This window comes from Nylanderia fulva, unplaced genomic scaffold (assembly GCF_048542155.1).
Source record: "Nylanderia fulva isolate GAGA-0341 unplaced genomic scaffold, ASM4854215v1 Scaffold16, whole genome shotgun sequence".
Lineage (NCBI taxonomy): Eukaryota > Metazoa > Arthropoda > Insecta > Hymenoptera > Formicidae > Nylanderia > Nylanderia fulva.
Genome location: NW_028189835.1, coordinates 1,914,695 through 1,935,461, shown reverse-complemented (window position 1 = coordinate 1,935,461; position 20,767 = coordinate 1,914,695). Strand labels below are relative to the sequence as shown.

At 29.0% G+C, this 20,767-nt stretch overlaps 2 protein-coding genes and 1 pseudogene across 4 annotated transcripts in view; 1 reads left to right on the top strand and 2 right to left on the bottom strand.

The window, feature by feature from the left end:
• Window positions 1-10,121, bottom strand: part of Fstl5 (follistatin-like 5) — a 109,255-nt gene extending 99,134 nt beyond the window's left edge. Inside the window, exon 1 of one of the 2 annotated variants that reach the window (XM_029315061.2) lies at window positions 9,341-10,121. The gene's annotated coding sequence lies outside the window, so the exon portion shown is untranslated. The remainder of the gene's footprint in view (window positions 1-9,340) is intronic. The other variant, XM_029315062.2, reaches the window with a different exon arrangement.
• On the top strand, window positions 178-6,612 carry LOC146723924 ((11Z)-hexadec-11-enoyl-CoA conjugase-like; annotated as a pseudogene). The gene is made up of 6 exons (XR_014924306.1): window positions 178-271; window positions 2,781-3,017; window positions 3,726-3,856; window positions 4,542-4,747; window positions 5,047-5,229; window positions 6,030-6,612. The product of XR_014924306.1 is annotated as a (11Z)-hexadec-11-enoyl-CoA conjugase-like (transcript).
• A 1,574-nt stretch (window positions 10,122-11,695) lies between the features above and the next one.
• On the bottom strand, window positions 11,696-20,741 carry LOC114940392 (kynurenine/alpha-aminoadipate aminotransferase, mitochondrial-like). Its single transcript, XM_085480779.1, has 8 exons — window positions 20,597-20,741; window positions 19,695-19,860; window positions 18,892-19,078; window positions 17,129-17,245; window positions 16,355-16,678; window positions 15,322-15,448; window positions 14,012-14,220; window positions 11,696-12,007 (listed from the first exon to the last, which is right to left on the bottom strand). Exons 1-8 carry the CDS (start codon window positions 20,661-20,663, stop codon window positions 11,954-11,956), a joined length of 1,251 nt encoding a protein of 416 aa, XP_085336905.1. The 5' UTR covers window positions 20,664-20,741; the 3' UTR covers window positions 11,696-11,953.
• Between the last annotated feature and the right edge of the window lie 26 nt (window positions 20,742-20,767).

The window sequence follows — 20,767 nt, the reverse complement described above, 5'->3', positions numbered from 1 at the left end:
CGAAAGTTTTAGTGAAAGGTGCTAATACGTTATGATACGAAACTAAATGACTGCTCCGCGAATCATAATCCACCTCTCTGATCTAAGTTGATCTTGTAAGTTCAATTACATTAGCAGTGGGGAGTTCTTTATATAAGAGACCGTGGTTTCCTATATTTCAGTCCAGTGAAATGAATACGAAGCAGTGGAGTGCACATCGGTTTTCATTTTCATCTAATTCGATTTTTTTAGCATCTCGAGACGCACATTTACATACATCAAATCGTTTATTGTAAGTTGTATTGCTTCTTTTTTATATATTTATATTAATATAAGTTGTCAAACGAGGTAACAAGTGTCCTTATAAGCGAAAAGCAGAACAGTGCTTTATGAGCGGAATAATTTTTAGCGGCTATTTTATGCTAATTAAATTATTAAATTATGTATGGCGCATGTTTTGCAAAACTAGACGCGATCAAATTATACAATGTTGATGAGATGTAATTCTTTATAAATATTTCGCGGCAATATTTTTTCTAGCTAAATAAAAGAAGACACTCTTAGAGGTGACAAAAAAAAAGAAAGGGATTTATTAAAAATAAAATTTGAATTGAGATTTTAAGACAGAAAGAGAGATTTATTTAAAATAAAATTTTGAATTGAGATTTATTAAATTATTTGGTATCAAAGAATCTTTGTACGTTGTTTACAACTAATCAGTTTCAATGAAAACTAATTTTTCCTTGAAATTAATGCATTGTTATTCGCATCTGGTTTATTCTCGTCCATTGAAAAAATATTTGTTTCGCATTGAGAGCCTTATTAATGTCTTAGTTATAAGTAAAAAAATGTAAGTATATTGTTATTCCTTTTTTCACACATTATTTCGAATATAATATGTCATAAGTCATAATTCAGTTCCAATAAAGATACTTTATATAAGATCGGAATTATATATTTGTCTTCAGGTATGTTCTATTGTTAAATTTTGATACTGAAACTATGTACAAAAATTTAGTCCAAATAGAACATTGGAAAAAGCAGTGTCAACAATCCTTTTCATTCCTTGACTTCCAGCATTTTGATATATAGCCAAGAATTGTATCTCTCTGATATATAAACCACGTTTCCTCTTTCTATAATTCTTTTCGAAGTAATATTATAAAAAATAACTTTATACTCTTTTTAAAACTGATGTACATGTATTTAATAGGAAATGTCGTGCTCATGAAAGCTAATAACTTATATGTATAAATATTTATAAATGCGTAGAACATAGATAACGGTAAATGATCAGCATGTCTGACGAGATTTCTAACATTTTTGTTGTGTATTTTTGCATTTGCTATGCAGTTAACTTGGTAAAGGAAATTCTTGTCACGTAATAAATGACTGCGCATTCATCGTAGTATGTTATTATAGTACTCCTTTTTTTATCTCTATACCACGGCGCGTTCAGTGAAATGTAATATATGTTACCAAAGAAAGAGCGAACGAATAACCGTGACAGTTGCACTTTCACCGTGCACGTCAAGTTCGCATCGGTTAGAAATTGTCTAACGGTGTAATAAAGTACTCTTATGATGAAACATAAAGATTAATCCATCGTACGCGTTATTTTCATCAGAATTATTAATTATGTAAATAAAAATACAACTGTTAACGAGGCTTTTATATGAATCCTTTTGAATAAAAAAAAATAATAATTGTAAATTTTTTTATTTTTATATTGTATCTTTAAATTTAATATTTTCAATTTGTATTTTATGTTATATTTTCTAAAAAAACTATATTTATTTAAAATTAAAAAATAAAATTGTTATTATATGTTGTATAATTTTAACATCATGCATAATATAATAAGATTATTAATTTTTAAGAGATTGATCATAGTAACATTCTGCAAGCGCTGAGATGCGGCAAAGGAAAACAATAAATGTACACGCGATCTGGCAAACTCATTTCGCTTGTCTATCGTATAACTAAATAAAAGTGTAGCATACTCATCTAAAGCATATGTTAATTATTTTATATATATCACGCTGTTCCTCGCGACATGTAACGAGCATCTCGGTTTGTTAATCACAAGTGAGATCGCATCATAAATGAAACAGATACGAACCATGCTCGTGTAATTTGGTCAGTAATACAGTAATATGCAAAACATAGATCATATAAACATTGATATTTATTTGATGACAATTTATGCTTAACTCTTCAATGTGAAAGTTTTTAATCTAATTTATAAAATCAAATAATTATATGCCATAATAATTATTCTTGATATATTCCATCACTCCAATAAATTTTATACCAATTTTTTTATAAATTTTTAAAATAAAAACGTAATTAATATTATTAAAATATTATTAATAATATAGTTAAAGTATTTATATATTATATATATATAATTATGGAATATAAAACATGTGTACCAATATAAAATAAATGAATAAATAAAGCTATAATGTTTTATAGAGCTATTATAAAGCTAGAGATATCCTATATTGAAGTTTCTGTGAAAATATTTGAAAATAAACAATGTCATTAACATTGTTTGAATTAATAAATCGAAATTAAATAAAAAATAAAAATTAGAAATGCTAATCTTTAAAAAGATAAAAAAGCTCATGCGGTTGAGAATGTAGCAAATTAATTGCAAATTATGATTTATTATAGACATTTTTCGAAATAATGTAAATAATTTCATTGTTAGAATTATTATTGTGTAATAAATATGCGATAACAAACGTCATAAAATAAAGAAACGTATCACTATTGCTGTGGGCGTTTCATTTCAGCAATTTATAATGATAACCGAATATTACGAAGAGGAATACAAGAAGGATCGAAAGTTAACAAAACCGGAAAAAAAAGATGGCAAAAAATCGATTCTAGAACAACCACCGAAGAGGACATACCGGCGGTACAACCATTAATTTGGCATAATGTCATTGGTATCCCTGTTCTCCATATTATTGCAATATATTTACTTGTCACGCGCTATCATGAGGCGAAACTTTACACCTGGATATTTGGTACGTATTGATTAAAATTAGTTTCTCATATAATTTTATGCATCGTCTTTTATAATATACAATCATGTTTTATAATAAAAAATGCGCTGGAAATGATATAGAAATATATACATTTCAGTTTTTTTGCAATAGGGGAGACCGGGGTAAAGTCGTCATTATATTTATTTCGAAATCTGTATGTTATGTAAATTCGTTGTTAATATTAAATAAACGCTATTTATGATGTCTACGTGACCAACAGAATTTAGTGAATTATATGCCATGTTGTGATTCTGACTACAACAAATGTATTTTTGGTAGTCAAAACTGAAAAAGAGTGACGACTTCGCCCCGGTCTCCCTACTTGAAATCAATTTTGTCAAATAATTTCAACAAATAAATTTGCTCGTTTTTCTTTACCTATACAAATATAAAAATTTAACAAAGACAAAAATTATTTTCTTTATTTTTATATTTTTAATTTTATTTATGAAAATTTCTAATTTTTATTCACTTACAAGTTCAAAATATACTTAATGTTTACACTTTTGAGAAATTTTTTTATAAAGATTATCGTACATTATAAAAAGAAATTTAATATGTAATTTTTCTTTAGCGTTTGTTAACATTTCATAATTAACTAATTGAAATTTTATATCGTATATTGTACTTGAAATAATAAAAATAAAATATTTAATGTTGCTTTTTCATTTTATTCCCCGTATTAAGCAATCTCATTGGGGTTGACTGCTGGTTTGGGTATAACGTCAGGCATGCATCGTCTATGGGCACATAGAAGTTTTAATGCTAAACTGCCACTCAAAATTATATTCGCTTGTCTCTTTTGCACAACTGGACAGGTAAAATCATGAAAGAATTACGATATTAGGTCTGTTTATTTTAGCTGAATTGGCTGCACTAGTTCAAAGTTTCTCTTTTTTACTCCGCATTGGAAGAAAAGAGATAAACTTTAAATTAGTGTAATCTGTTCAGATAAAACAAACAGACTTATAATTATCCAATTAATTTAATAATTATATTAAAATTTAAAATTGCGTCAAATTTTAGTTAGGATGCAAAATGTACAATGTTTATATGTTTAATATATATAGTCTTGCGAACTTTTCAGATTTTTCTCTTGTGGTGTGTATCAACCATTAATCACAAGCGATTATTTACTAGCACGTCAGTTTCAATATTTACAGCGAGACAATGATTAATTTTATTAATGGAATGTGATAGTAATATTTTTACGTATGCATTGTCTATATATTTTTATTCAGCATAATATACAATTTTACATAATCTAAATTTTTTCTGTTAATTAGATTATTTAATAATTTATTTATTGCATACATTTTTTGATTCAAAAATATTTTTACTATTGTAATATTTAATATAACATAATATATATTGATGTAGTACTGAATAAACCTAGCGATAAATATTGCAGAATATATAATTGATCGATAAAAATTCGTAAGATTGTTTAATGTAATTTGTTCTATTTTGAAATATGATTTTCTAAAATTTGTTATTTTGAAGATTCATATGTTTAAATGGATTCGCACTCACCGAACGCATCATAGATACACGGATACATGCGCGGATCCGCATAACGCTAATCGCGGCTTCTTTTTCTCGCATGTTGGCTGGTTAATGATGAAGCATCATCCGGCGGTGAAAGAATATGGAAAAAATGTAGATATGAGCGATATCGCTGCCGATCCTGTCATACGTTTCTTCGATAAGTGAGTTTAACATTATTTAAATAATGACGACGTTTCCCCAAATCGTAGAGATATAATATCTCTATATATGTACATACATATTACTTTTTTGAAAAGTAGAAGAGAAGATTTTTATATATATAATTTAAAGTTAATAGGCTTATATTAATGAAGAATCAAAGAACAAAATTGAGTACATGTGGGTCTCATCTCGCAATTTAATTTGATTTAGGTCGCGTCATCGATTTTCGATTATAGGAGAAAAATAATTCTACATTAAATAATAAGCTTAAATAATAAACAATTACTTTTTGTTGCAGATATTATTCGCCGATCATGCTAACACTAACCTTTATTCTACCGACTCTGATACCTGCATATTTCTGGAATGAAAGCTGGATGGTATCCATAGGTGCTACAATGGTTCGCTGGGTGATTACGATAAACGTTACTTTTGCTGTCAACAGTTTTGCTCACTTATGGGGCACGAAACCTTACGACAAGTACATATTAATTATTAATTTCTTTAATTTATATGTTTGCGTAATCGCTTAAAATCAACTAGCATACCATTCGAATTGTTCTGAATTATAAATAGAAAGTACAAAAATTTAACAAAGAAACAAATGACCTTATAAGAGACACAGATACTCTTAAAATCTTTTTTTATTTGATATTTTAATTTTCGCAATACAAGAATAATCGACATTATCGTAGAAAAAAATGCAGTATTATGTTTTGCACAATTTTATATAATTTTTTATATTAGATATTTAAAAACTTAAATCTTTCTCAAATCTTTTAAAATTTAAAATTTTATTTTAAAGACCTCGTTTTAAAGATATACTTTAGATTTTTTTAACACAAAGTTTGAAAATTTATTGAAATGTATATTTACAAAGAACACATTCTGTGATTTTATCTGACATAATTTATGTTTTATACATGTATGTCTTATAAAGAATTTCTATCGATACTTATTTTATCTCGTAAAAGGAAAATTGACATAATAGGAAGTAATATTTTTTACGATTTTACTAATAGTTAAGATTTTCTTAAATCCATATACTTTTCAAAACAAAGTATACACATTAATCATCGAACACTTTTACTAAAGGCTCCGCATAAAATTTACTAAAGGGAATTTTATGCGAAGGTATTATAATAGAGTCAATAGAAGTAAAATGTGTATTATTTCGCTTAAATAATCTGTTGCATGAGATTCAGAGAAATTTGTTCAAGTTGACTCAAATCGACTTGTCAGATGAAACAGATTTTCTTCTTTCTCTACTTTTTGTTTTAGGCATATTATGGCAATGCAGAATAAATATGTAGCCTTCTTTACTTTCGGTGAGGGTTGGCATAATTATCATCATTGCTTCCCGTGGGACTATAGAGGCTCGGAACATTTCAACGTGGCAGGCACCTTCATAGATATCATGGCCTGGTTAGGATTAGCGTATGATCTAAAGACGACGAGTAACACGTTGGTCGAAAAATTTTATAAGGAAAAAGGTGATGGATCTCACAATAATACCGAGGACGAGACAAATATACCTCAAACATAGTTGCTTTCGAATAAAAAAAAGTGAAAAAAGAGAATCAGAATAGATGTATATTTACATCTACTAATTTTCTTTTTTTTTTAATTCGTGAAGATTAATTAAAACACTTCTAGATGTAAATGATGTGATAAAAAGTTTGTGAACTTTCGTATTATTATCTTGTGAACTAATGAGATCATATTATTTTAGCGTTTCGTCGCTACGTTAAGGTTTTCATTATTTTAGTTTTTTACTTTATATGTTAAATTTAATATATATATAACTGTACCTCTCTCAATTTATTTTGATCTGCATTTTATGAATCTAGCGCGATGTGTTGAATTGACGTGTATACAAATTTAAAATTGTGTGTAAATAAATTCATTTTGTCATATTCAATATTCAATGGAATGTTATGCATTTGTTTACACGCATTTTATTTTCGATTTGTTCAAATTAAAAAAAACATGTCAAACTGTTGCGCTTAGCGCAGTCTCTTAATTGACAATATACACAATACGTTGAAAAATAAAATTGCCTTTTTATAAATTAAAATAGTATTTTTTTTCCGTTAAATGCAAATTGTGCAATCTTTTTTTTCTTAGGCTACTCCGTCTTCTCTTTGTTTTGATTCATTGAATAAACAAGATTGCTTTATATCCTATTGTATAATGTTCGAATTATAGAATAATGTGCGTGTTACATTCTCGGTTGAATATATTACCTCGTGAGCAAAATATTACTACCTTTAAATGGATTATCTGCTTCGAATTTTCGTGGATGATGTGCATTGTTTAATTACGTACGTAGAAATTAATAATCTCTCATACGTGAAATGTATAAAACATACGTGGATACGTGGAATAAACGAGAATTAATAATATAGATTTATATTTTATAGATATAGGCAATATGTGAAAGGTTGATTATTCTTTTCAAAATTAAATAAAGTTGAAATTTAAAGCTATTAAATTGCAGTAACTTCTAATGATGTGTGCATTTATATCGTTGCATAATTCTAATTATTTAACATAAAAATACTTATGTGTGTATTATTATAATATTAGCTAAACAGCTATTAATAATTTTAGTAATAGTTGTAATATATTTTTACCATTAAGTATAGTGCGAAATACTTATAACTAATTGACTTAATTAATTTAATTAATTAATAATTATATAAAGTTGAAATTGTATATGTATCCTCGATTGTGAAATACTTTGCGTTTAATTTTATTGTATTTTATTTACTCGTATTAGATATTCTGATACTATCCCAGATAGCACAAGCTATTCGAAAAGAATTCATTTGTATGTCACAAATTTTGAGTCCCTTTTCAAATACATATGGAATTCATTTTACAAAATTGGTGACTCAAAATTGGCGACATACAAGGTGACGTACAAATGAATTCTTTTCAAATAGCTGTGTTATCTGGGATGATTATGATGCGGTAACGATAAAGCTTTAATTTAGTATAAGATATATATTTTACTTCACCAAAGTGCTAAAGAAAACTGACATATTTTAGCATTTAAAAATTCCATTGGAATTCAAAGCTCGTGTTTTATTATACGAATACACCTGGCCAGTTGGTTACGTTTCGCCGATGTCCCATAGTCTCGCGCAAATTTTTTGCCTCCCGGAAAACGCGGAATTTTAAGCGCCGTAGAATTTTAATGAAGCCTCGGTTATACACGTGATACGTATCGGACGTACCATATCGGAAAAGGGAGAGGACACGCGACCTCTGTGGTCAACGATTTATATGTATAAACGTCCTACATATGCGCGAAGTCACGTTTCGCCGATGGAAAAAGAACGAGAGACGCCAGAAAAGTGTTATCGATCCGGATACCCTGACGTTTCACCCGGGGGTTAAATTTAGTATTTATCATCACGTATTCCGCGGAGTCTCTCTCTACAGGTAGGCGCCTGCGCGACTCTGCTGTCATCCCTGTCACGCGCACCCCCATTCGCGCACACATATGTATATATGCATATATATATATATACATATATATATATATATATATATATATGCCTACGCTTTCTATTTATACGACCGGCATGCAACCGGCCGAACATATTTACCCTCTATGCGGCAACGCATTACGAATATTTGCCTATTTTTGTCATAGCAACTCGCCGCGTATCGATCAATCTAACGGTTCCGCAAATGTGGCCGCGAGAACCGACGTGAATATCTAGAGTGAGGAAAAAGCCGCTTCGCGATGAAACTTGGTTCATCAAAATACATTACTTGATATTATGCGGCCTCGTAATTGTTCTCCGCGTTTATTTCTTCGCGCCTTCGCGAATTGTCGGAACTGGAATTTTGATCGATCTCGCTGGATGCAAATAAAAAACAATATATCGATGCACATATATATTTGTATATCTGCGAGATGAAATTATATATGTTTATAATTACATTTTATTTAGTCAGTTTAATTGATTCAATTTTATAGCGTATTTTGTAGCGTATCAGATAATAATTCGATATATAACTATATACTTATATTTATTATAATGTGCTATAAAGTTATAAGTATTAGAAGTGAAGTTTCGATTTTGTTCATGCGGGAGAGAGAAGGAAACATAATTTTATAAGCTGCATGATAAAATAAAAATAAGAAAAGGCATTGTATATTTACAATTTTCCAACAACTTTCTTCAATTTGTAAAGACCTCTTATAAAATTTTGCACAAGATACTTCTGCAGGAGAGAACTATTAAGAGAGAGAAACGTTGTGTTTAAAACTCGACAAGAGAATGTGAGGAATGACAACACGATTTATATAAGCAACATTGGAATTTTTATGCTATGCGTGGAAATAAAATCTCCTTAAAATACCGTAGCTACATTCTCTTGCAGGAAATATTCCGAATTATTTCCTTTTGTCCTGAAAAAAAAAAAAAAAAAAACAAACAATTTATTCAAGAAGAATCGAGAGACGCACATATGTCTCGTAAAGGGAATTCTTTTGGCTCCGCTTCAAGAAAAAATCGACGAGATGACAAACATTCGAGGGACGCATTACGAAGAGTCCAAGCAACTCGACTCACCCCGTGTTACTGACCTGACCAGTTTTAGTTCCGTCAGGATAATACCCTCGCCGCCACCGCAGTAAACACACCACCCGCCACTTTCGTTCCCACGACACTATGTTCGATTACGCTTCACGCAGCCTGGATTTTAAGGTCTACGCTGATAGTAGTAGTGGTGGTGGTGGTGGTGGTGGTGGTGGTGGTGGTCACCCTCTTGGCGGAAGGGCAAGAGTTGAGTTTAGTCCGGCTGGATTTTGCGAGCGTGACTCCGAGGCACGCAAATCATCGACGCGGAATCATCATCACGCGGATATATATCCCGAAAAGATGAAATGACGAAACGCGATCGCGACCCGATGACGATTCGACGTGTCGCACAAGTCGGACACGATCGTACAAATGAACGGGGATGTTTGACGGTGTATAGAGGAGCAAAATTGGATAAACAAACGAGAGCGGATATCGCGCCGGCGATCCGTAAACAGAAGGGATGGAACAACCACGCGTGTATTTTCGCTTCGCGGTCCTCGGTCACCGCTGATGCGTTTATGCACGTGCGGGTGCGCGAGAGGTTCGAGAGGCTCCTCTAACCGCGACGATGGTTTAGGGTGTACTGAACGTTTACCCCCGGAGAGGCTCGGCGTAGAGTGTGTCTAATCCAACATTACCTAACCATGTATAGCGAGGACGCCATGGAAACGGCACGTTTGCGCCTGCGTTGCCTCGTCGTCGTCGTCGTCGGTCGTCGGTCGTCGTCATAGATCGACTTAAACTTTTTTGGCAATTTCGCCGCTTACTTCGGAGAGAACTCGCAATAAAAGCCGCTATTAATTCTCTATAAGTGTCGCGCCGGGGTATAAGAGGGTTTGGGGGTAAGTTCGCAATTTGTCGCCCTCGGGAAGACCCGATTGGTGCGCGTTGACCCTCGGGAGAGAAAGGGTAGCTATTACGGGGGATGTGAAAACAAATATTGAAGCGAATATAGCCGGTTTATATCGGGATCTTCAATTAATATCGCGTTATATCTGTTCGATTAAAAGTAATGGATTTTTTTTGCCCGACTTCTGCGACGCGAATCTCTCGATAAACGAGGAAGCTGGGGAGGAAAGAAAAGAAGTTAGCGGTATAAAAATTGCTCCAGTTTCGTCTCTTATTTTAAAAGTGCGCTTTTTCCTTTATCTGTATTATCGGAAAAACTCACGTGTTTATTAAACGTCAGATTTTTGACAGGTTCTTCGACTGAAGCGACATCTCCTATCGATATTGCACTCTTCTAAGGGTGGAAAGATCTCTTGCTTTGTTTAAGAATCGATGCAGCTCCAATTTTACGCGAATTTAATGTTAAAAGCGTTGTAACTGTCGCTTCAAGTTTTAATGTAGAATATAGAACTGTATGAAATTTGAATGTATCTCTGGAGAAAATGTGCGAGAAGGATATTGATTTTTTTCTACATTCAATCTCTGTCAAAACTTTATACGTATGAAATGAAAATAAATAATTCATGAATCTTAAACGGGGAGATAAAAAGAGATTGATGTATATATAAAATTGGTATTTGTTTTAGCGTAATAAATTGTATCATCGAATCATATCGAATGATGTCAATCTAATTACAATGTTTGTATTATGGATCGCTGATAAACTGATACGTTTTATCTTTCGAGTCAATCGTTCAGGATAATATGAGGTCCGATGGCCATATTAATTTTGCCAGTTCCAACGAGAAAAATGCGCAGTGAAATTCTAATTTTGAATCTAGGAAAATTTAATAAAGTAAAATAATATTAAAAGACCAACGATTTTTATCTACGAATTAATTATTTAGTGAAATAAGAGATGTGTATTTTTGAATGTTAGTTACATGGTGGTACCATAAATCGATATTACGTTCTGAGGGTTAAAGTCCTCCAGGTCTGGCTAAAATTACTTGGAGAATACTGATGTTACCGACAGCTTTGAATATTATTTGATAATTTGAGCATGGTAATTTAATTCCACATATATTATATTTCATTTTAGAGAATTATATATCTGCAATATGATATTAAGGTTTATATAATAAAAAGGTTTCTATAATAGAAACTGTATTTCTGTGATTTTATCATTCATATTGATTTGACTTATTTTGCTCTTTATTTATTTTGATGGTAGTTTATAAATTAATGCTTTAAATTATAGTTTAATAGAATATCTTGTTTGTATGTACGAGCAAAGCAAGTTATTAAACAAAAAAATTTGTTACCGATCATAGCTTCTCGATGTGTAGATGGCATCTGACGTTTCAAAAGTGCGTAATTACTTATTGATTTTAACAATACAACAAGTATGCAAAATGTAATATATATATAAAAAATAAAGATATTTGCAACATATTTAATGTGATTATCTTCACTTCTCTTTTTTATTTTCTTAATCAAATATGTATTTTATTGACAGCTTCTTCTCCAGAGATATATTTTGTGACAATATATTTTAGAATATCAAAAAAATTATAAGATAAAAATTGCACAGCAAATTATTATAAAGTTAGCAGCTATTATTTTGAATGTTAAAAAAAATCTTATAATAGAAAAATAAACATTTTCACTAATATGTGATAATAATATATTTGACATTATTTTGCAACAGCATCATTTTTTCTTCGCTGCTTCTTCACGTATTATCTTGGCCATTAAGGATATTCCCTGAAAAATGATAGAAAATATCAATGTGTTAAAGTTTAAACGCGATTGATATATTATTCTCATGCATTATTTTTTCTGTGAGTATATTATGAGTATACATATATGCAGAATATTATTATATAAATATACACAGATTAAATATTTATTAGACGATTTTTTTCATATTGCAAAGCTTATTTTATATACTCGATTTTGTTTTTGATTATTTTATTGCACATTCTCAATCAGAACTATATTTGGATTGTCAAAAATTGATAAAGCATCGAATATAAAATGCATATATGTACATATTTAACTTTAAGTATTTAACTCTAACAATAAATACTGTCAAAATATTTTTGTACTATATGACATACATATACTATATACATACGCGGATATATTAAATTGTTTAATTATTTTAAAATATATATTAATTATTTATGAGACGATGAATATACCATGGAATTTTTCCTTATTTCTGTGATTCGATCGTTTTACTGCATATTCTCATTTCGACTTATATTTAGATCGTCGAAAAGTCTAACGATAAGACATCGGATAAAATATATATGATTTGAAATAAATCTTAAAATAATATTGTCTGAAAGACCGTGAGAGTGATAATTTCTAATTTAGATACCTGTCACTTTGATTCTTATTTAATGAATAAATGAATAAATGTAATGATTAAATGAATAAATTAAAATGCGTTTCGGGATTTATCGTCCCGATAGAATTATATATATATTAATCATATAAATTATATATTAATATATGTGTAATACTTTATATATTAATATTAATTACTCATTAAGCATATTGTCGCAACCAATAATTTTCCGATATTGATTCACGATCGCTTTTAGAAAATCTCGTCTTCCGTCATTACTTACCTATTCGGCGCATGAATAATAACAGAGCCGAAGCACGCAAATAATAGAGTTTTTGCAATACCGTCTTTTACGGTGAACGCTAAAGTCATGTTATTTCGATCGAAAAAACAAACTGCGCAGCGCATCTTTCACCGTAACGTTATTCAGATAATGTGTGACATTATTTTTGAGTAAACAAGGTTCATAATTAACGTCCATGGTAATTATAAACCTTAATAATGACTACTGTACACCGAAAAAATTGTATTCTTAGCGCCAAAAAGATCGTCTTAATTTAAGAAATTTCTCTAAATTTTAGTATATTTTTTTCTGAAAATAAGAATAAATTAAGAATATCATCTCTTAAATTAAGAGTATCCTCTTGGCTCTATTTTTCGGTGTAAAGATTCGATCGAAACGCGACTTTTAGCGTCCACCATATCTAAAAATCTAAAAAACGGTATTGCAAAAATATCAAGACCATATACCATGCTATTGATAATATTCGTTGCCGAAATATTTTACGCGGTGATGAGATGTACGTAAAATAATCGGCGCGTTACATTTCACAGCCTCATCATTCGCACAACGAGAGCGGGAAGGTAAAGACTTAGTTGCGCTCCATATGGTATATATTATATTATTATGCACAATATCATGAGAAATGCGATCATTTTGTATATTATTATAATTAATATAATTATGCATCCCCGTGCGTTTGATTATTGTGAAATAATTAAACAATTTAATATTCCGCGTATGTATTGTATTATGTACATTATTATGATATATATGAATGTTATAATAAAATATTTCAACAATATTTATAATCAAATATATTTCATGCTACTATATGTACTGTTTGAATTTTTAACGATCGAAATTTAATTCGGTTTAGTAACGTACAGTAAAATGATCGTCGCAGAATCGAGTAAGAATATACGCTCCCTTATAACATTAATCATATATGTTTAATGTTTAAAAACAAATTAATCTCTATACTTGTAATTTAATATTCAATTATTTGTAATTTAATATAATTTCTATATTATATATGTAAATTTAGTTCTTGCACGTGTATGCATGTATATATATGTATAAGTGTATGTATGCGTTTGTGTGCGGCAAAATCAATAAATTCCAAACTTACCTTGTCTATTTCCTCCGGCGAGGAATAGCTAAAGCTGAATCTCAAATGTTTTGAAGGTTTTGAAGAATAGAAATTAAAGGCATTTCCAGGAACTGCGAAAACACCTTGGGGCACAAATTTGTTCATCACTAAATCCTGTGCATCATCTATAGCAGTGAGTTTTACCCAAAGAAAGAATCCAGCCTGTGGCACGTACCATTCTGCCAAACCTAAAGTATATTAATTTTGTATGTTAATATTTTAATATTACTTTGGAAGTTAAGACTTATTATAAAGTAAAAGATATTTCCAAAAAAATATTTATATAATATTTATATAAATATTATATAATACTTATTAATCGGCTAATTTTGTATCAAATTAAGTAAAAAAGTATTGAAACATTTTTAATATCAAAAATCAATTTTTGAATAATTAATGATTTTGTAAAATAAAATCTCGTTGAAATTATTGAATCGCGGTTAAAATTCAGCGCTTGTATTTAAATATACATAATTTATTCATCATTTTAGATAAAAAAGCGCACAGTAATACGAATTGCGCAGTCATTGAGTTATCCAAGTATCGAATCAAGTTACGATATATACGTATATATATATATATATATATATATATATATATTAATAATTAATTATAATTTGACGACGTTTATTATTAATTAATTTTAAATTTGAGGACAACCGATATGAAAATGCAGAATATTTTTTGAATATTTGTTCTCCGTGACAAACGCATGCTTTGCTTACGTATTGTTGTCATTAGCACGGAGATTCGCGGACGGAGACAGGTGGCGGTGTGTCATCTCATTATCGTTCGAAACGTTTTAACGAGTGGATGTCAAACACCATTACGTACTTATAGTTGTGACAATCAACAATTTTACCTCGCGTAGTTAATCGATTTTTGCAATTAATAACTCGCAAGTATATATCGATAAATGATGCTTATTAAAAAAAGGTATTTCGCTCGATCTATTTATTTAAATTAGTAATAATTGTATTTTTTTATATTAGCTAATGTCACGTTTGTGTCTTTCACTTAAGAAATTTAATTTAAAATAAATTATTAAAGTAATAATAAATTAATTATTAAACAATGTGCCATGTTAAGAATTGGAAAATAGCAATAAATGATTTGATAAAAAAATTATTTCGAGATTAGCAAAAGTAATTAGGATCATAAAATTATGTGACCATAAACTTATAGTTTAGAGCTAGTTTTGATATTCTAAAACGACTGATAAATATCTCTGATAAAATTCTATTTTAATCTTAACTATAATAAAATATTAGAGTTAATTTTTAAAATACCAGTTAAATGTTTGTCCACCATGGTTAGCATTGCGTCACGTCGCTCTCGATAAAACTTTTGTATATCTTTGAAATGTTCCTCGAATTGCTGTGGTTCCCAAACTTTGAAAAGTTTGTATAAAAGCATCTGCAGCAGGTCGTTATTATAAATCAACATGACATATATTCAACAAAATAAGTAAGTTTATCCATAAATTTATGTTTAAAATACTAAGAATAATATCGAGAGAAAACATGTATGTTACTGACTACAATGGATTATAATTTATCGAAAAATAAAGTTGTGAAATATAAAGCAAGATAATTACAAAAAAATTTTTTTTTTTAAATGTATCTTGTTTTAAATATCTATATATATAAATAAATAATAAGCAGCAATTCCTCTTTTCTGCCAGTGATTAATAAAATAAATCAAATAATGTTTAACGCGACCTAATTGGCATAAAAAATATCTTTATTGTTAATTAGACATCAAATAAAATTAAGGACGACGTTTCGACCCTTGTTTTGGATCCTTCTCAAGTCTAAAACTTACAAACAAAAAATATATATCATATTTACGAAATAATATAAATCATAGAACGACAATTTATATAATAGTCATTTAAAATATTACATAAACCGCAAAACACAAAAGCTCATTAAACCGTATATAAACAATTAAAACATACCTGACATAAATTAAAATAAAATAACATTTAAACTATATTAAAGCACATATAAAATAATTGTGTCAATACGACTTTACGACAAGATGGTAAAACGTCAACTGACCAACAATAAAGATATTTTTTATGCCAGTTGGGTCGTTAAAAATTATTTCATTTATATAAATAAATATTTTTATATTATATTATATGTACATTTGTATATATTTGTAATATATTTTATAACATTATATATATATATATATTTATATATTATATTATAAATTATATTTAAATATACACATATGTGGTAATAATAAAAATATTATATAGTGATAGTATTAATCACAATCAAGTAATACAGACAAAAAGAATAAAAATCTTACTTGAGACAAAGATGACGCATGTATGACAGAATTGTCCATATGCATTATTAATTTTTGCACTATATCTTTGTGGGCTGTAACAACTCCGACGCGAATCCCAGCGCTCATAATCTTGCTAAACGAATCCATTCTGATTACGCGACCGTCAGTGTCGAGGGAGAAAAACGACGTGGGCTGTTTATCTAAGAAGTGAACGAAGCAGTAAGGGTCGTCCTCGACGATCAGAAAGTTGTATTTCTGCGCCAATTCATATACTTTCCTTCGTCGAGTTTCCGACAAAACGGTGCCTGTAGGATTTCCTCCCGTTGGATTAACGTAAAGTAACTGAAAGATTCAGAAAACAATGTATATCTTTGATGAATAGAAATAATGTTCCAATATTGAGTTAATAATAATTTTAATTAAGCATGAAAATAAATTAAAAAAATAAAAGATAAAAGAAAGACAAAGAAACACTATTATCAACTACGCAAATAATTCAATTATCAATTAATAGATAGATAATTGAATTGAGTTGTTAGCGGTGATTTTTATCTTTTACGAATCTTTGTATTTAAAATGTTTTCGATAAAATCAATAAGCACATTATTCGAATAATTTGTAATTGATCTCTTCTCGGTGGAAACGTCAAAAGCGAGTTTTTCGCGGATAAAGATTTAGGAATAAAAATTGAAGGACGAAGATAAATAAATTACTTTCTCATTGTTTTTTACGTGACTTCGAAAAGAAATATATATATTTATCTTATTTGATATTGCAAATTTTCTGACTCACTTTTGGCATTGGTTTACCAGTCGCAAGTCTTTGCTCGCATGCTTTGGTGATCTCTTCGGGAATAATTCCATCGGCATCTTGATTAATCTCTATAACATCCGGTAACAACGGTGATAGCTAAAAGTTAAAATAAAATTTGAGAATTTGTCTGCAGAATACACATGTGTCTGCTGCGAAAGAAATAACAGATTAATAGTTGAACTAATAATTATATTCTTTATATAAATAAATATATTTGATGTAAAACTGCATATAGTTTGTTGTGTATCTTCTTGTAATGTCAATCGCTTTGTATTTCAATTTTAGTTATTAAAAGTTCAATTTATTAAATTAAATTAATAAGTATTCGAGCATGATTATTAAATCATAAATATTTTTGATAATCTTTCGGAGCGGAAAATGATAATTTATTGACTATTTTTTAATTATTAATTTGCAGTATATTGAATAAAACCCATAAATTTGGCTATTTATATTGCATATGATGCGTCGAGTTCACCCTGAATAATACACTGGTTTTTAATGTGCTGGTTTGTTCTATCTTTCCGCAATCTCTTACGTTATCTCATTTATAATTGTCACCGAGAGTCAACTTAATTCCGACGATAATGGAATTGGATATCTTATTGAACATTGCTGAACCATGTTTAATGAGATGCTGATGCGTCCGAAGAGCAGGATAGGATCTTCATCGTTTGATTCTCTCTTCTCTTGTCATATTTACACATATACAAATGCTGTCGTCATATCATGTGTAACCTGTCAAACATGACTTGTTTTCCTACACTTTGAGGACATATAACATGTCTCGCTTCAGTGAACTGGATAATTTAGCACAATTTCTGTGCGTGACGAGAAGTTGATACCTTAAATGGAAACCTTGTTGGAAATGAATATCCTTCTTCCTCGTCGCGTCTATGATATCATAATGAACTGTGTCTAATTAATAAGTGAGTTTGAGTCATTTTGAGAAGAATTGGAGCGAGCATTCGCGAACTATCGATTTCATTTTTTTTCGCTTCAAATTTAATCCTTATAATTGAGATCCTTGAAATTACCTCGCAGACTCCAAGTATAATTTTCACTAGATATTATTTTACGATCGCGGAAGTGTCGTGAAAAATGTTGCGTATAAATTCTTATAGTGTCGCATAATGACAGTAATAAATTATGTTTTTGCGAGTTTATATTCCGCGTGCGCGTTTAGTTGATTCGTTCTTTTTAGATAACTCGAGTAAGAATGAGAGAAACATTTTTATATGCATATGATATCTGTATATGTAAAGCATAATAGTTTTTTTCGGAATATACATATATAATGAAATCTATTATTTAAGATAATCTAATATTATATTATTTAATATAATGTATTTATTATATAATAAAATATATATTATTTTATCCGTTCATTATTATATATACGCATCGAATATAAAAGTCGATGCGTATTTTTAATAACTTTATGAAATATTAATTATTTTGGGTGTTATAATTTGAATCTTTTATATTTTTGTTATACATAAATCAAGTCGATTTTGCTGCTGCGCATCTACCAGTGAGTGAAAAACTTTTATTTTATAAAGAACGCCAGGTACATATGTATAAGTAGATCTCAATTTTTTGTTTCTTAAACTTCTATCTGTTACATAGAAGTTTAGATACTATTCTTACGTACTTGGCGTGTGTTTCACTCTTTTTGGTAGAAAAGTTTTTATTAAAACTTGTTACTTTTTTGTGATATTATTTTAGAAAACTATACTAACCGCTCCGAGTACTCCGGTGTATGTTGGCGCTTGGAGCAAAATTGGCTCATTTTCGTCGAGCATCATTTCAAAGATCTTATTGCAAGCGTCCAGGGAACCGCTCGTGAGTGCGACATCCCAATTATTATTCATTGGTGTATGCCATGTTTTCTGAAATTCCCTCCAGTTTTCCAATAGCAGTCCATTACTTGAGAAAAATACACGTGTGTAGATATACAATTCAAATACGTTAAAATGTGATTAACAAATTATAAAAAATGTCGATATATATATAATATTATTATTACATAAATTAGAAACAGTTTTTACTAAAGATGAAGAAAAAATAACTATTAAAAAGTAAGAAAGAAAAAGAAAATAAATATAAAATATAAAAACTTAATAATTTTAATTTATCTAAAATTTAGTTTATACATTTTAAAAGAATTATAATTTTAAATCATAATACAATCCATTGAATCTTGAATTATATATCAATCTCACTGAATTTAAGCATATATTCTTATTTTTATTATATTTTAATGCATTGTGATATAACTACGTGTGTGGTACTTTTTGGTTTAATAATTATTGAAATTTTGCTATAAATATAGCAATTTTCAATAAATTTACAATAAATTTAAATTTTTTTACTACGTAAAAATATAATATTGAACAAAATATTAGCTTAGTTAGAATGCTTATATTAAGCATAAAAAATTTAATATTTAATCAAAATCAATTATTCATTATATCTCAAAAATAATTCTTTTAATTACTAAATACTATATTATATTATGTATTAATTTTTTAATATTATTTACCCTTGCGAAGATCCGTATTGTAGTGCTGTAGACAATTCAGGCTTATTAAATTTTATTAGGTTGTTGTGCTTGTATATCAAGGAAATATCTTGAATAGGAAACGTAGCGACGTTTGGCAATCCAGAAGCGAAATTTATACCATTTGGAACTGACATATAGAGATCGTCTAAATTGAAACATAAAATGTGATGCAAATATTAACATTAGACTAATAATAAAAATATCCATATATTTCAGTAATTCTGTTTAAAAATAAACTTAATTAAACAGGAATCCTTGCGACCATAATTATATCACATATTAGATATATCTTATCTGAGTGAAAAAATATATATTTGAGTGGAAAAATATATATTTTTAAATAAAAATTTGATATCTGTTAGATAAGATAAAATAATAAAATGTCATGAACCATTTTTTTAACTCGTAAGAGATTAGATTTCTTTATTAATGTGTTTTTACCTATCCCACATAAAAAATGATTATATAACGTCAAATCAGAAAACATATCACACCTAGAAAACATATATCACCTCTATTCTTATTTATTTAAATTTTGTTTTATAAAAAGTTTATTTCTGAAAAATTTAAATATATACAATTATAAAGAGCGTATTAAATACCACAAAACATTTTTAAGAACATTTTCTACTTATATCTCAACAATATATATTTATTATAAATGATGTAAATATAACAAGTTTTAATTTTTTAATTTTTATTAAAATACGAGAAAGTACAATTATTAATTACAAAAACCTTGTTTCTTTTATTAACGTCTATTATCTTACTTTTGCTTTAAAAGTGTAAAATCAGAAAGAAACATTTTTATATGTTTCCGTTTCGGCTTTGAGTAGGGAAATGAAAACACATAGAAAATAAAGAATGCAATGATAACTTACTCAATCGTCTAATTACATTATAACTTCGTCTACTGGTGATTTTAGAATAGAATTTATTGTAATCCATAATGATATTATATCACGTGCGGTAAATATTACACAATTACATTTACTCTTCCGCCGAGATCCGAGTACTATTGCATACTGATTCGACTGACAATTTACATACTA